The sequence below is a fragment of the Anguilla rostrata genome, chromosome 14, assembly GCF_018555375.3.
Source record: "Anguilla rostrata isolate EN2019 chromosome 14, ASM1855537v3, whole genome shotgun sequence".
Lineage (NCBI taxonomy): Eukaryota > Metazoa > Chordata > Actinopteri > Anguilliformes > Anguillidae > Anguilla > Anguilla rostrata.
The window spans coordinates 33,557,857-33,576,184 of NC_057946.1; the positions used below are offsets into that span (position 1 = coordinate 33,557,857).

At 48.9% G+C, this 18,328-nt stretch overlaps 1 protein-coding gene across 1 annotated transcript in view; it reads right to left on the reverse strand.

The window, feature by feature from the left end:
- pitpnb (phosphatidylinositol transfer protein, beta) overlaps positions 1–18,328 on the reverse strand; it is a 40,567-nt gene extending 22,239 nt beyond the window's left edge. Inside the window, exons 1-2 of the mRNA XM_064306950.1 lie at positions 18,217–18,328; positions 8,411–8,441 (exon numbers count right to left, since the gene is read on the reverse strand). Coding sequence (XP_064163020.1) covers positions 8,411–8,441; positions 18,217–18,236 — 51 coding nt within the window. The 5' untranslated portion in view covers positions 18,237–18,328. The remainder of the gene's footprint in view (positions 1–8,410; positions 8,442–18,216) is intronic.

Genomic DNA, 18,328 nt, shown 5'->3' on the forward strand with positions numbered 1-18,328 from the left:
TTTTTTACTTCTAATATGGTAGAAGTTAATAATTTAACCGTTTAGCATAGCTAGTCCACCATGAATGGTCACCCACCACAACGCACCTCATCCACGGTTTGAGTATGGTTGGTTGTGCATTAACTGGAGGAGGCGGATGAGAAGAATGTGTCCTTGTATCAGGAGGGCAGTCTCTGGGAGATGGGCAAACATATGGGAAAGGGAATCGTTTGGCACTAGACCTTTTAATGGGCCTAATCTGATTAGGGGCCTTGTGAAATGGCCCTGTGGGGGCCGGGGCCGGCCCACAAGGCTCTGCATTGTGTCAGACTGTACCACAGAGGATCCGTACAGATCAGGGGCACCCCCCACCCCCACGGCTCCCATGTTAACAAGTGACCTATTGTGGCTGAAAGCCTCCTTAATCCTGAGTCTCAGAGGCAATGCGTCTGTCCCAATGCCCTGAGAGAGCACCCAGCAGGGACGCAGAGACCCTGCTGCACTGAGAGGGTTACACACGCACGCATACACACACGCACGCATACACACACACACACACACACACACACACACACACACACACACACACACACACACACACACACACACACACACACACACACACACACACACACACACGCACGCACGCACGCATACACACACACACACCACACACACACACACACACACACACACACACACACACACGCATACACACACACACGCACACACACATGCTCCCTCACACACTCAAACGTGAACACACAATGTTCACACACACACACACACACACACACACACGTGCACTCTCATGCACTCAAACGTGAACACACACATGTTCACACACACACACACACACACGTGCACTCTCATGCACTCAAACGTGAACACACACATGTTCCACACACACACACACACACCACACACACACACACACACACACACACACACACACACACGTGGGGGCCGGGGCAGGCCCACGTGTGCACTCTCACGTACGCTCAAACATGAACACACACACTAACACATGCTCACACACACACACACACACACACACACACACACACACACACTCATGCACGCTCACACACACACATGCACTCTCACGCACTCAAACGTGAACACACACACGCACATACACACACACACGTGCACTCTCACGCACTCAAACGTGAACACACACACACACACACACGTGCACTCTCACGCACTCAAACGTGAACACACACACGCACATACACACACACGTGCACTCTCACGCACACTCAAACATGAACACACACACACTAACACACGCTCACACATGCTCACACACACACACACACTCATGCACGCTCACACGAGCACACACACGTGCACTCTCAGGTACGCTCACATGTGCACACACGCACACTCACGCACTCACACTCATGCACAAACACAAAGGCAGACGTATGGCGTGTACAATAGTGGTTAGGAAACTGGGCTCACCAGCAACTGGCTGCAGGTTCTAATCCCCTGCAGGAGCACCCTCTGGCACAAATGAGTAACAAATTTAACTGTAATTGCTTCAGTAAACATCCAGTTATGCACAGTGGTGATGTGTAAGCTGCTGTCAATAACCCAGAGAAAAATCAATAAGCTCACAGGGTGCTTCCTTGTTTTGGAGCCACAGATAAGCTCTCTCTCTCTTTGTCTCTCCACCCTTTTCATTCTCCCTCCCTCTCTTTCTTCTGTCTCTCACCCTTCCCATCCCCCCCTGACCTAATGCATCTAATAGGCTGGTACATGCCCCCCGCACCGCCCCCCCTCCCTCCCCCCTTTGGCCTGATTTAACAGGAAATCAAACTCGCCTCACAGCGGACTCCACTACAGCTGCTCGTCTGATTGGCCGACTCGGGGCCCTGGGATTAGACCCCGCCTGGACGGAGCCGCCGCTCAGGTAATTAGCGGCTAAGTATCCGCCGGGGCATAAATCAATGCACTAATTACTTAATGAATCAACTGTGGCTGGGACGGCGCTGGACTCTGATTAGCTCTCTGAGGTTTCCCACATGGCCCTCAAATACGTTTGCCCCCCGAGGCAGGAACCAACCCGCCTCGACGCCTAAAGCAGCACAGCAAGCGACCTGGCAGCCCATCATCACTTCCCTCCATCGAGTAAGACTATGCCAGGCTCAACCCGCCGTGAAACAGAGGTATTATTACCCAGTAAATTAGCAGTGCCTACCCCAGCATGTGAGGATGGGGGGGGGACACACCACTGTCAGACGGGAAGGACTCAAAGGTGTGTTGAGGTTTTCGGAGAAGACCGTTTGCAGAATGTAAGACACAGCTAAAAGCTAGAACCATTGTGGGGGGCTGACTGTCAGGCCTCCACAGGATGTTTATCTGAGCCAATCGGTGCTTTAGGGCTCCCCGATACGCTCCAGAAGGGCGTTTCCTTTCCTAAGCGCCACCCCTGTTTGTCTTCAAAAGCAACATGGCACCACACACCAAAGTGAGCTCCCCAAATTAACAGGGTCCACAAGTTTGGGAGAGAAGCGTTTGCCTTGTTAGCTTCTAACGCGATGACTCGTAATGGGGGAGGCACACAGCAGACGACAGAGGAAGCTAGGAGCCGTTTCCATGGCTACTTCGACCCGGGTGGACAGTCTTGGGACCGCCTTCAAATGCTCCATGGTCTCAGGCCAGCTTTGTGGAAGCTCCAGGTTTATAGATCGACCTTGCCTTCTTCTTGCATCGAAACACAAGCATGTCACCGCCTGGGAACCTCGGATAATTCCCCAGAGAGCCGAGCCGGGCGGCAGCGGATCTAACGAGATCGGACAGGGGAGTCAAGGCCCCTTTTCAGAGGGCCGAGACCCGAATATCGATCCTGAGCCCTGATCCCAATCCTACGGCTGTGGGCCAATCAATCACTGTAATGCTGAAAGGCGAGCAGAAAAAAGGCCAATCAAATGCTCTTTTGGAAGGTAGCTTCACAGGCCGTATAATCTCAGCTGATACTCGGCTCTGTGTTTTTATCATTGAAAGTTCCGTGTGCCAGAATCGTTTTCAAGACGACAAAGCTTCAGAAAAATTCATTTAGGGGCGTGACAGAGGACAATACCGTTAACAAACATTCGGTACTGTAATGCAGCGACGGAAACTCCCGGAACTAGTTGAGAAGCAGAAAACAAGAGGAACAGGAACTCAGTTTCTGGCTGTAGAATATCCGTGGGCCAGGTAGGGCAGCTCAAGGTGCTCCACCCCCCACTGATTTTAATAATGGACACAAATTTGATTAGGTAACATGTACAACTCCACCCTCATCCCCAGTGCCCTTGGAATTTCAGCTGATCATGAACTTCTACGCTAGTGGAAGGCCAGTCGTGCTGCTGATTCTCATTCTTCCCCTCGAATCAGAGACTGGTTTCACCCTGAATCACCAGGAGAGTGGGAAGACCTACTACTGGCCTCAAAGAGCAGATTAGCACATCCAGGTTCTCAGCAATGCTGGCACGTAGCTGCTTGATGTAATGCTCAACATTTTATCTGTCTCCACACTGAGGTGTCTGCTCCCTGTAAGAGAAGCCAGCCGGTCTCTCTGCCACAACCCGAGTCCTGACAGCGCCCGCTGCTTCTGCTGTGTATTTCTCCGACTCTTCCACCTCCAGCTCCCTCCTTCCGCTTGCCAAGGCAACATTCCTCAGCCGGCCAATCAGGTCCACTCCCCAAATTCCCAGCGTTCCTCAGCGAAAACCCCTCCCCTTCCATCCGATCTCCTCCCCACAGGCCCCTTCCGACGCCCGCATGCACAGGAAGCGTGCAACACGGGCAGGTGCTTGCTCAAGGAAAACCAAAACAAAAACCTGCTGCTCAACTTGGACAAGTTCCAAGGGCTGCATGAAAAAGCACTGCATAGCACTAAATGAATTTCAATTGAATTCATTTATTAGAAAAGGTCCACATAGTACTATCGAGTATTAAAATTTTTCAAATTCATTAACCGAATTGCAATTAGTTTCCTGAATTGTCCGAGCTGAATAACAACGAACCCCCAACCCTTGAAGACTAGAGTCACATCTTGTGTCACAAGGTCAGTGAGCCCAGGCCCGCCCTATGGCCGGGGTTGTGCGCAGAGCAGGAAGGATTTGGTTAAGCTTAACAGAGCAGAAAGCATATTTCTCCCTCTCACCTTTGTCCCATTTTCTATGACCAAGCAGCTTAGATAAACTATGGTGATCGCACAGAAACCCACAGCTTTGGGGGGGGGGGGGGGGGGGGGAATTAGGGTTAGGGGTGTGGTGGGGGGGGGGTAGGGTTGTTCCAGTCGTGCTGGAGTCACTGTGCCACACCCACGCAGGAGGAGCACTGTGACTGGAAAGCATGTGTGCCTCAAGCAGCCTACAAGCCAAGTGAAGATTTCACAGCCCACAGTCCAGAGAGATGTGGCTCTCCTCCAGAAGACGCTAGCTCTCTCCGGCACCGCTGGGCGCCTTGTAGTGATTAAAACAGTTCTGCTGAAACTGCTCAGGGACCTGCAGGAAGGCTCCAGAAAAGTGTCACGCTGTGAGATAAATGGTCGTTATCGCACGGGGAAAACCAACAGCTGTGGCGGGGTGGGGTGGGGTGGGATGGATGGAAGGGCTGTTCAGCCAGCCTCAGGAGGCGTTTCCCCCCGCCCCCCCACAGTTTGGTTTGGTTCACTCCAGCCTGAAACCGAGAGGTTGAGATGACCGTGCGGGCACGAGAGAGGGACGCACCTGCTCTTTCACAACCTTGACAGCGACAATAAAACCCCAACGGTTTATCTGCCGTCATGACAACTCAATGGTTTATCTGCAGTCATGACAGCCCAATGGTTTAACTGCAGTCATGAGGCGCTCTGCACTAAAACCCTCACACGTTACTGTACGCCTCTGGTCCGCCGTAAGCGCCCCGTCCCCCCCCCCAAAGAAATCTGTGCTCTCAGCATCTGACCGCTCAATGCCCTTATATGGACACAAACGCCGGCTGGGAACAGTCTGAGGAAACAGTGCACACAGGGAACAAAGGGAGAGAACCAGCAGCCGCACTGCAGACAGGACAGGTCCGCTCTGTGCCTCTCCGCTCCCTCCTGCAAGACCATCAGCGATGTGTAAACAACATCTGCAGGAAGGGAGGGTCCCTCCAGACACACATTCTTAGCTCAGCATCGCTATTACGAAACTACATCGTTAAACGGGCATTTTTGAAAGTACCTACTGTCCATTTAAACAACTAGATTTGCAAATAAGTTCAGGTTGCCATGCCCAAGGGGATGAGGACACTGTTCTCCTGGGATTCAAACCTGTAACCTCTGAGTTACAAAACCGAGCTCCTATTTGCTTAGCATTGTTACCAAGAACCTTCATAGTTTAAACAAGCACCTTTAAAGTACCTACTATCACCCATTGAACAACTAGGTACGTAATGAAGAAGTTCAGGTTACTTTGCTTAAAACGATTTTGATGCTGCCCCCCTGAGACTCGAACCTGCAACATTGGTATTGTACTGCTCTAATGCTATAGATATTTGATAACGTCAATAAAAAATGTATCACAAAAAAGAAGAGGGCGCAGTTGTTTGCAGGACCCGCAAAAACAGAGCTCAGACACCACACAACAGCTAGCGATCTGGAGAGCTGGTTGAAGGCGCTGGCATCTGTTTACATGTAAATATAATATATTTTTGAACGGTTGCACTTTTAACAAAAGAATATTCAAAAGGCACTTTTGGGCAGGAGTGACAGCCCTGTTTAAATAGTGCTTCTAATGTCTCTGACTGGGTGAAAGGGGGGTTCACCTCACAGCAGGGGTCACCTGGTCTCTGCCACCATTCGCGCACGCACAGGTCAGCTTTTCACGACCTGGCGTGAACATCAAAGGGCGGGACCTAACATCTCACACATCTCGAAGGTGCTTAAGCAGCAAGCGCCATAAAGACACGGCGGAGCGCAGACACAGAGGGGCAGTCTTCTGTCCTCGGGGAGGAAATCATTTTCCACTGGTGCCAAAAACGTGAACGCACTGAATCACACGCTAAGAGCAAACGCTACCGAGCTGAGATACCGAGCTGAGATACTGAGCTGAGGTACTGAGCTGAGGTACTGAGCTGAGATACTGAGCTGAGGTACTGAGCTGAGGTACTGAGCTGAGATACTGAGCTGAGATACTGAGCTGAGGTACTGAGCTGAGGTACTGAGCTGAGGTACTGAGCTGAGGTACTGAGCTGAGATGCTGAGGTACTGAGCTGAGGTACTGAGCTGAGGTACCGAGCTGAGTACTGAGCTGAGGTACTGAGCTGAGATCTGAGGTACTGAGCTGAGGTACTGAGCTGAGTACTGAGTACAGGAGTCTGAGTGGTACTGAGCTGAGGTACTGAGCTGAGGCTGAGGTACTGAGTGGGTACTGAGCTGAGGTACTGAGCTGAGGTACTGAGCTGAGGTACTGAGCTGAGGTACTGAGCTGAGGTACTGAGCTGAGGTACTGAGCTGAGGTACTGAGCTGAGGTACTGAGCTGAGGTACCGAGCTGAGGTACTGAGCTGAGGTACTGAGCTGAGATACTGAGCTGAGGTACTGAGCTGAGATACTGAGGTACTGAGCTGAGGTACTGAGCTGAGATACTGAGGTACTGAGCTGAGGTACTGAGCTGAGGTACTGAGCTGAGTACTAGGTACTGAGCTGAGATACGAGCTGAGTACTGAGGACTGATCGAGTACTGAGCTGAGGTACCGAGCTGAGGTACTGAGCTGAGGTACTGAGCTGAGATACTGAGTACTGAGCTGAGGTACTGAGCTGAGGTACTGAGCTGAGATACTGAGCTGAGGTACTGATCTGAGGTACTGAGCTGAGGTACGGCTGAGGTACGAGCTGATGGGTACTGAGCTGAGGTACCGAGCTGAGGTACTGAGCTGAGGTACCGAGCTGAGATGCTGAGGTACTGAGCTGAGGTACCGAGCTGAGGTACCGAGCTGAGATGCTGAGGTACTGAGCTGAGGTACCGAGCTGAGGTACTGAGCTGAGGTACCGAGCTGAGATGCTGAGGTACTGAGCTGAGGTACCGAGCTGAGGTACTGAGCTGAGATGCTGAGGTACTGAGCTGAGGTACCGAGCTGAGGTACTGAGCTGAGGTACTGAGCTGAGGTTAAACCGAAATCAGAGTGGTAGGGGACAGTCGTAAAGTTTCTGCATGGCAGAGGGTACAAAGACTTTGCTGAAGCGAGCCCTTCTACACACAGGTGTCCTGTACCTGTGACCTGAGGGGAGAAGGTTAGAGAGACAGTGCGCTGGGGGTTCTGGGTCATGTGCCTTACGTGGTGCGGCTGTGGACGCACTGGACTAGCACGGTTTGGGTAGACTCGTCCCCTCAGGAAACGAGGCCGACGTCAATCATTACACAAGGGCACGGAGTTATCTTCGCTCCATGTCGAAGCGTTAACCTCCGTCAGAGGGGCATGTCTTTCGTCATGCGACCGTGCCGAAGTCCGCAGGGCAGGCGCAGCGCCCCGGCGGTCTGAGGAGCGTGACTCTGGAGCTACGCTCACGCCATGGCCTCCCGGGTCACATTTCACCTGGGGCAAAGCGTTTACGGGATAGCGCGGACCCACGCCCTAGAGAACGCTTACCGCCTCCCTGGCCTAAGCGCAGGGCTGTCTCCTGAAAGAACAGACCCATATTCCCCCCGGAGCACTCCACACACCGGTAAAGGTTACATCAAACAACGCATAAGTCATTTTATATCGCCATCCCCCCCCTTGATTCAGTTCTGTAAATTCTGCCTTTCTGCAATAACTGAACAGCCATTCTAACTCTGAGAAACTACATGAATACAAGTGCTGACCCAGGATCAGTTTGGTCTTCTGGCTCACAATGGAGAGGGTCAGGATAATGAACTGGTAATCCTGACTGTAGGTCAGCACTCCAACTGACTTCTATTTAAATCTCCATTTGCTACGATAAGGAGAGTAGATGCTCTTTCTGGACTTACACCGAGACGTATTACAATTCTTCATAGATCCAGAAACAACATACAAGAAATAGGCTACAAATACCAACATTAATTACTTGGTAAAAGTCATAAACGAACACACAAACACAACAAAGGGCAGCTCTAATTACTGATGCAAGCATACGCACAACCAGATCAAATACTTTAACCCATTGCTTTAAATTGTCTTAAAACTATTTAAATTGTTTTTACAGCTTAGGGATGCTTTGTGAACGCGGGCTCCTGACGATATGGCGTTTCTCTGTCCCTCCCCTCAGCCCTGGAGGCGTTTGGACCTGGAGGAGATGCGGTGGGCGTCTGGCGGCTCCCTGCCGATTCGCCCAGACCACAGCGCTCCGAAGAGGGCGGCCTGACCCGGCGCCCGGGACGACGGGATGAACCGCGGCTACATTACAGAGACGATGCTGTTGCCATGACAACACGGGCGGGGATACTCACCTCCTCCACGGAGCAGGGCAAGACCACGCGGCTGAAAGAGGAGAGAGGAGAGAGGGAAGAGGGGAGAAAAAAGGGAGGGGAGAGAGGAGAGCGGAAAGGGGGGAGAGGGGACAAGAGGGGAGAGAGGAGGAGAGGGGCGAGAGAGGAGGAGAGGGGAGAGAGTCACTTTTTAAACACACTGTCACAGAGCACAAAGCATAGAGCATTCTAACACAACACGCCATGTCAGAGTAATCACAACTTAAAATAAAACCATGTGCATTTTACACATTACAAATGTGTTACACACTCACACACACACACACACACACACACACACCCATACACACCCACTCTCAACATACACATACTGTCGGGTCAACTAGGGCTGCACAACTAATCAGAAATTAATCCTGATCACGATTTTGGCTTTCACAATTTATTGTGAAAAACACTGTAAAGTCTGCACACAAATACAAGCTACACACAAACATCATTGAATGTAGCACTACTTAAGCTGTACATCCTGTTCCCATGTGACCAAAGATTCAGCATAACCACAGTAACCGGTGGCCTAGCAACAAGCCCCAAACAGGGGCACCAAGAACCACAGAGTCATCCGGAAGCTTCTTAGGATGGAAAATGGCAGCAGCTACACTCCGGCAGTGCACACATAAGGAGTGCGATCGTAGGTGGGCAGGGCGTTGGGGGGGTGATGGGAGGGTGGGGGCCGGACGGGGGGGGGGGGGAGTGGGAGGAGCGTGGCGCGGGGTCAGCTGCCCGATGACCCCGTTCGTCCCCTCAGCACGGGCCTGACCACCTGGCTCCGGCGCAAAGCCCCGTCAATCCCACAATCCCCTCAATCCACCTGGGACGTGAGCCGCGCGCTGGCTGCTCTTTGAGAGCGGAGAGGGGATCCCTGTCAGGTCCGTGGGTGCTTTCATTAAGGGGGGGGGAGGGGGGAGATTTGGGTGAGGTAGCCCCTCCTCTCTTTCCCAGAGGGGCCAATCACAGCAAGCCTGGAGTGTTACCTGCAGGTACACACACCTGACCCCTGACCCCTATTGAAACCCCCTTCCATTCACAGATTGGCCCAAGGTTAGGGATACACAGCATGGAGTCTCCACCCACACAACGCTGACCATAAACAAATCCCTGCTCTCCCATTTTTCATCCATTACTCAAAACCTTGTTTGGATGCCAGGAAATCAGATTTGTCTTATCAGAATTTCAATCCACTAGCCTGTTCCATTCTGGTTTTAAGCTGTTTTATTTATTTTTTTAAACCTACTTTACGGTCACAGTCCTAAAATAAAAAGGACAAAATGCCTTTTGTTGAGCTGAACCAGACCACTCTTTCTTAACAAAAGCCCCTGTTGTCTCTGACTGAGATGGAGTTTATGGAAGAATTAGATATTTTCTGACATTTATGGAAGAAATCATACTACGCTGTGAAGAGGATGTAGTCATTTGGTTTGGCTTCCTTACTCTGAAGCGTCAACCTGCGTGAAATGTGAAATGAACACAAACAAATTTCATGCAAATGCCTGTATTTGAAAAACCACGTCCTTGATGAACGCAACCACAAGTTTGACCTCAAATGTGCAAGTTCAGTTTCAGCTTCCAAATGCATCCCATGCATCCCCAGCACAACCCTGGACCGGACACTTGAGCTCGGAGGAGTTCTACTGCAAAACAGGAAAGCACAGGTCCCACTATGGCAGCTCCCCTGTCAATCATTCAGTAGACATACCCACTAACGCACAACAACAATGCACAACAACAAACATGGTGGAGACTGGGCGGGGTCAAGGCACAAGGCCTGCAGACACACCAGACACTCAGCTAAGCATTCTTTGCGTTGAATGTTCTGTCTCCCTACTGTTGAAGCTGAAGAACGTTTTGAACGTTCATCTGACGTGTGTCCAAGTGCAGTGCCGAGGCACTGGAAACTCAAACAACCGGAACTTTCTGCCGTTACGCAGCAGAGATGAGAGAAGGAACGCAGGAGCGGAGTATCTTCTGAGCGTGAATACTCTGGAGACGGAGCCAGGAACAGGCAGGCCAGAATAGAGGGCAGGGCCCATCCCGGGGCGTGGGCGGGGACAGGGGGGAGCACAGGCAGAAAGAATTTGACCAAATCTGGAGCTTTACATCAGCACCCCGCCCGCGGGGCCTAGCCAGGCCGGGAGCGGGAGGAGCGGAGTGACTCACATATTCCACCGTGGCGGCACGCTAACTGCTAGTTGGCCCGCCGCCATTTTAACTGGTGTTGAAGTGGAGGATAAGGAGGCCGGGGGGGTCTGGATTTCGTCACTGGAGCAACAGCATTCCCAGAAACGGCAGCGTGCCGGGAAAACTACCGGAAGACTCCGGAAACCTTGCCGCAAACCCGATTCCAACAACAACGACAACGGCGGCAGTTTCGTCGATTTTGCCATTGCGGCCTGTGCGATTCCATGTGCCATATTATGGCATATTATGCCACACAGGGCAGGGGCAACATTGCGCTCAGTTACCACACACACACACGTCTGCACGCGCTAAAACGCGGGCCGCTCCCTCTCAGGCCAACCAGCGCTCCCGCCATTCTGAGTCAGATTCACCTGAGAAACAGCACTCGCTCTACCCCTTCCAAAGAGAGAAAGTCCCTAACCTCATTCACATGAACAGGTGACAAATACAATTTGTTGCAGTTTCATATGGCGACCTTAGCAATGGGCAAAAGTTGCCAAGGTACTAAAAAATAAGCACATTCCATAAATTCACTGAATAGTAAAGCATTTGAATACAACGCCCACTCACAGGAAATATAATGTGAGTAACGCGAGAATTGCCCCTAAATATTTATATATACGCACGCACGCACGCAGCCTGGTTTGAGGTGAAATGGCCCATTTGTAAGCACGCAGAAAAGGCTCTGCAAAGCAATATCAGTTCTAAGGTTCTAGGCTGGCGGTATGCTCACTTGCATTTTACTCTTTATTGATGAGGCCAGGGGCACTGTAAGGGGGGGGGGGGGGGAGTTAGGATGATTCCAAGGGCCCTGACTGACAGGGACCCACAGAAAATAGGGGGCCCAGTGTAAGCTCTTTTCATGGGGCCCAGAACCCCTGGTGGCGCCCCTGGATGTGGCGCTCGCGCTCGACAGGCTGAGCACACCGTTAGCCTGTCTGGCACTGCCGCTCGCGTAACCGTGATGGACGCACTTACGCTCCCTCTCACTGCAAGTCCCTCGGGAGAGGAGCGCCAGCTAAATGAGCGTAGCGTAATGTAGCGTAATGCAGTGTAGCGTAATGTAGCGTAGCGCAGCGTAATGTAGCGTAATGTAGCGTAGCGTAATGTAGCGTAATGTAGTGTAGCGTAATGCGATACAGCAGCGTGAACAAGCAGCCACGGCTCGCAGTCGAGTAAACGCGCAGGACCGCGATCGTTTGCCAAGCAGCGATGCGGCAGCAGGCTGGCTGAAACAGAGTGACATCACGCAGCCTCGTATTACACCGCAAGCACCGGCCCGTCCAAAACGCCAAAACGCATAACCAGTAATTACAAAAGGCATCTCTGCGCAGGCTTACAGCTCGCGTTTGGAGGACAGGGGGAAGACGGACACGGGACGCTAACGCCGCTAGCATGGAGACGGCGCGGTCTCTAAAACCCGGGCTCTCTTTCGCCGTCAGCAAAAAGGAGTCTCCAAATCACTGCCCGCAAGGTGGACGTAAGCGACGCGTACGCTACCGTCACACTTCGGTTGTCACTCACAGCTACCAAGCCAAACTAGCGTTTAGCAATCGAACCCGGTGGAAATCGCACAACCAGCAGTGATGAGAAGCAACGAGCCAGATTAATTATGAACGGGTCATTTTCCCGTTATTTAACCGGAAAGAGCCACTGTACTGACATCTTTTCAAGGGGGCCCTGATATTAACACACAGTAACCATGACAACTCAAATAACAGGCAGTGAGATTTTACAGAGTTGCAGCCATGTTCAATAAGTAAATAAAATTAATGACAGGCCTTCGCACTCCTCAGCAGTAACATCCGGAACGACATTTAAAATCCGAGGGTGCTATTAATTAAGGGAGGGACAGAGTAAACGAGCACTTGCGAGCAGATATTTAAACATATTTAAAAATTTTATTTTTTAAACGTTAGTATATTTAAAATTAAATCAGAACTATTTATATGCAATTCAATAAATATTTTTTAATCAATAAATTATTGACATAGTAGCAGGTCGAAGTGTGCATACCAATCCCCCCCACCGCAGGTTGCAATCTCCCCTAAAGCCATGCATGGTAACAGTTAACAAGACCAGGTCAAAACCTAGTATATGGCTGGACCTAACACACTGCATCCGGCCGACCAATGGTGTAACGTCATAACTCGGCCGACCAATGGTGTAACTTCATAACTCGGCCGACCAATGGTGTAGCTAACTTCATCACTCACTCAGTCAGTCACTCAGTCACAGACATTCGCGTTTGTAGGGCTGGCCCCGCTGTTGCGGTCCAGCCAACAAGCTTTTATCTTATCAAAGTGTATTCGCGTGTGATAACCTAACCCAGAGAAAATGCTCTGTTGTGCCTTTAAGCAGCTCTGCTTCTGCAAAATGTAGGCTACTTTAGGCATTAACAAAAAAATAATAAATAAATCCTGAAATGTCCCACCCCTAGTATTAACACAACCAGCCTAGTTCTAAAGATTACACCAGCTTTTGGGTGCAGCGCCATTTGCAAAGTTCTGTAGAAGGTTTGAGCACTTTAAAAAGTAACACGTTACTTGATTGGAGCTGGTATTTAGGACATTTCCAGTGTAGCAGTGAGGCCATGTCTAACGGACATTTTCCAGTGATTTCGTAAATTAAAAGATTCAAGTGGACGGAGCAGCATAGATTTAAAGAACTGAAACAAGTCGTTTTATAGAGATGGCATTGTGGTGAGTTAAGACTTTGCATCAGAAACTAAAAGCAGTGCGCTGTGATTAACTCGGCCTGAGCCCTGAAGAGCAGCGTTTCGATCATACTAAGTACACAGCCCCCGACAAGTTTACTTTTACAAAGTCTGACCAAGGAAGCGCGCGTTCTGGTAGCTAATTACGACCCTGTACAAACACAGCTGTGTCATCGAACTGAAAGGAAAGCGTTTTTCTCTCAAGAAAACCTAAAAGCGCGCAGGAAAAAACTGAAGGGATGTGGTTTGACAATACTAAACCACTGAAGGCAACTTGGCTCAGAGAGAAAAAAGCCACAGACAGTGAGCTGCTGGAACGTAGATAGCTCTTAACCACCAGCCTAATATCTGTATGTAATGCCTGTCCCGTTATAGCCCTGCAAACTAACTCAAAACCCAGCTACACAATACATAGGCTAATATTATTGAAACATTTACCGGGAGAGGTTCAAAGAGCAATCCCAAAATGACCTTTAAGATTAAGGTTTAATGCCTCTGACACATTATTTTTCAAAATTTTAAAAAAATTTAAAAAACTCCCTTATTTGAAGCAGTATTATATTGATAAAACATGGTGCATACACTAAATATAATCTATAGCAGAGTACTCTCATTACTGGCCATGAGCCCTTCGACCTTGGTTCATATAGGCCTAAATCATAATTCAAAGCCTGTTAAACACTTTTTCTGTGCTTTTTTTCCGTTACATTTGTTCATTTCGAAAACGGGAAGCCAGATACAGTGCAAGAAACCAAGAAAAAAGGAAAAAAGAAGTGAAATTACACAGAGGGTAAGGACCATGAATACTGACATAAGCCAGGCCTGTCCTAGTACTGACCTTGGACACGAAGAACATAAATTTGTCCACACTCTGACAAGCCCTGACCGTTTATGGTTACAAGGATATTCGTCGGGAGACAGCAGAGCACTGCTCTTCTCAGCCAATCACCGCACTGCTAAAGGTGACAGTCAGAAGTAGCCAATGGACAGAAAGCAAGGCCTTCAGATGCACTGATCCGTGAGCAGTGCAGGGAGACTTCAGCGAACAGTGCACAGGGAACACATTCGCTGGACGTCCTGATCCCAGAACAGTCCTTTGACCTTTCAGAGGGGAGCATTCACAAATTTTGGGCAACAGAGAAGGGGGGAGGGCATCCCAATTGCAGCGCCTCAGCTAAGCTGGAGTAGAGCAAGAAAAAATGGTGGATGACCACAAAAGCCTCTAGAACACCTTCACGCCAAAAAGCGCACCTTAAGGACGCCGGCCCGACGGCAGTCAGGAAACGGGCCGAGGGTGACGCGTCTTTTCAAAAACACGCGCGCGGAACCGCCTCAGATATAAACCATGCACACGTGCTTCTCCTCTCCACAGAGCTGTTCGAACCCCTCTCTACGAGAGACCGCATCATTCCGGCACGCCCTCCGGCCGGAACCCCGGGGGCACGGCCTACCTGCTGACGGAGGCCGGCGGGCGAGCATGCCTGCGCTCTGCGGGACGGCCCGCGGCGGGAGGCGAGCGTGGTTGCCTAGCGGTAAGTAACGGCGGTGCAGGCGCACGCCTCCGCACGCGCGCTTAACAGAGAGGCCCTTTCACAGCGCCCCGTGGCCCCCCGTCCACAAACCGCAAGACTGTCCGGAAAGGCCTGGAAATGCCACACCCTGTTTCTCCTGAAACACACAACACTTCTTTATTTTCCACAGGGCAACACCCTTTACCCTTTACCCAGTAAGGCCACCGCACGAGCAGCACCATCAAAACAATACCAGAATGCAGTGCGCTTAAATAAGCCCACGTTCCCTTTCCACGGCATGCTTCGACTTACTTAAGCTTTTTAAAGTTAAGGGACATAAATATCCCTGGAACTTTGTTTTGCCTTGCAGGTTCAGGGGTCTGCAACCCTGGTCCAGTAGAGCCACAGCATTGCAGACCACTGTGCTAGGACCACTGTACTTCACAAACGAAATACAAACGTGATACCAATTAAACACTTTTAACTTTGTCAAATAATAATAATAATAATAATAATAATAATAATAATAATAAATTATTCACACTCTGTCACGCTATTCTACACCCCACCCCATAACTCATGAAAATAAAAAGTTTAAAACTTTAACGTTATCTTTCAGCATTGCCGCCTTGGCTCAAGCAGCGAGCAAAACCAACCGAAACAAGCTCTCGAAAAAAATCAACAACAGACAAAGAAACTGCAGCCTTCCTAAGGAAAAGCAGAATTTGCCAGGCAAAAATATCAAAGTAAGCATTCACCACTGAGGTTAGATCACACACCCCAGGAAAACACTCCAATCAGACTGTCGAATTGGCTCTGCTGGAACATACCAAGAGCCTTAGAAAATTCATATATATATATATATATATATATATATGTATATATAGGCAGAGTGTATGTGTGTTTCATTATTCCATCCATTATAACACACTAAACAAATAGGCCTAAAGTATCAGACATACCTAACTAGGTGAAGAACTGGATGCAGGCTACTCTTCCAAAGTTTGACCTTTCTGATAAGGCAGGAAGTTAAATCGGCTGTTTTAGATTAATCAACCAAAGTCAGGGCCCAAAGCACTAAACTAAGGAAATCCTTCTCTGACAACAATCTTTCTTCAAAAAATACAAAGTCTGGATATTAATGCATCCTTTTCACCAAGCTTTTACCCAGACCTCCTTCCCCCTTTCAGGCCCCCTCCCCCCATTCTGTTCCTTTCCTGTGTCAGACAAACTTGTGAGAGCATTCACGCTGTTGTCACCCAATCAGAGCAGCCCTATTTAAAGTACAACTTCATTTTATTAATGGATGCATGAAAGCAAACACAGTAATAGCACTAAATTTCACAAAACTGAAATAGGCTACTGCCCCCCTGTCTGCCAACATTAAGGAGGGTAAAATAAGGCTTTCACAATACAATAATCTGGGGCTGTCACAATACAGAAAGAAGTGTCAGAGGAAGACACAGCATTTCCCTGACGTCATTTCCGTGACAACGGGAAGCAGCTGACCGTACCGGTCCAGTCATTCACGGAATACGCTGCTGCACAGGATACGGTCGCTTTAGGAAACGGGGATCGTTTTCAGTGTAGGTTGAGGGCAACACAATGGAGCTTAAGTGGTCTTTAACTGGGAGAGGGGGACATTTTTTTCAAAGCATGATAAATGGAGAGACAATTCACTTTATTGGGGTGCAAGAAATTAGAAAAGCTAAATTATTCAGTGCCCATATTGAAAGCAACAACTTTGATGCATCAGTACAGAAACTCAGAACAATTAGGCCAAATGCTTTCATTCTCTGTAATGATGTGATAAATTAATACTGTAGAAACAAACTACATGGTTAGCTGATTTAATAACAGACTGCCAGGTGAAATCAGATTGGCTGAATTGAAGAAGCACTGTGCTATGGCATTCCTTACCACCACCCATCGTGTACAACCTGTTTAATGCATTATAAAACACATTTGGACTAGTAAATTAACATAGAGGCAAATTAAAACCATTCCAAACAAAATATGCACTGAAGCCACACATACGGTGAAAACATGGCCTTCTTGTACATTAAATAATAAAAAGGACAAAGTGACAATACTTGATTACTCAGTGTAACACTTTTTTATTATCAGAAAACAAAACCAGAAAGTAATTACTGACAATCTAAGATCAATAGCAATTTTCATTTGCTATTGAGAGCAATAAAATCACTAGCAAATGAAAACGCGGACAAAATAACCTCATATCCAAACAACTTACAAGCAAGCAAGCTCTCGTTGAGCGCACAATAAAGATGTAAATTCAGTTTTGAAAAATCTCACAAGATGGATAGCCAGCAAAATTACCCGAGACTGAGAGGACGCTACCTGTAGCTAACGTTAGATGCTGGTCAAAGTGCACGCTTCACACCTTGCTTGCCAATGTGCTTGCAAAGAAGAATCAAAACCACAGGTAAATTTGCATGGATATATCCGTGAATAGACGTGTCATGACACGTTATAACTTGTTTTACTATTAATATGATCCCACAGCTTTTCTTATCAGAGGGAAAATAAAGCAAACTAACTACGATAACCAGCAGTGACTTAATCCCTGTATCCGATGTAAACCTACCTTTTCTCTACACTAGTCTTCTGGCTTTGCGGCACCAGCCGTTTAGCAATTTACCAAGCAAGAAAATTGGTAAACGGACGTTACCTACGAACCTGGCCTCCCCATAGCAAAATATAACAGGCACCTTTCTGGATACGTCAACTATATATAACCATAGTAAACAAACGATAAAACATTGTATTGTTGAACTACATACGATTAGCTAACGTTACATCTACAATCTCTTTCCAGGACGAGAGAGCTAGCGAGACAGATCTCAAACAGCATTAAGTTGATTTATCGTTACACAAGTCAGTAGGACTTTCGCTTGGTTTTAGTGTGGTAGCTGAAGTTTTAAAAGCCCAGCAGTAACCAAGATTGCAAACTCCATCAGTTTCAGAACCAGTCGGGCCAACGTCAGTGCATTTGCCCCGGGGTTGGAATCTTGCTAATCTTTCCACCAGCGGAACAGCAGTCTGTGCACCTTCGCAGGTTTAAATAGCTAGCAAACTAACGACACTGCGAAATTAGTATTGTACCGTTAGCTACTACCGCTAGGCCAGGCCTGACGCGAGCCGGTAAAATACAGCCCCAACCAACATCCCGATCACCACCCGAGCAATCGAACACCACACCTATCAAGCCAAAAAGTGCTTCAGCCACACAAAACTGACACGGGATGATATCGCTATCCGAGACCACAGTGCATTGATATTATATTGACTTATCGGAGCGCCTAGATAAGACACGGAAATAAGATTGAAACATTTAGACTCACTATTCCTTGATAAGCACCATCTTCTCTTCACCGGCTGCGGCTGCGCGCAGATGCTGACGTCACATGAATTTATAAACAACAACTTAATTCCGCCTCCCGTCATCAGTGATTG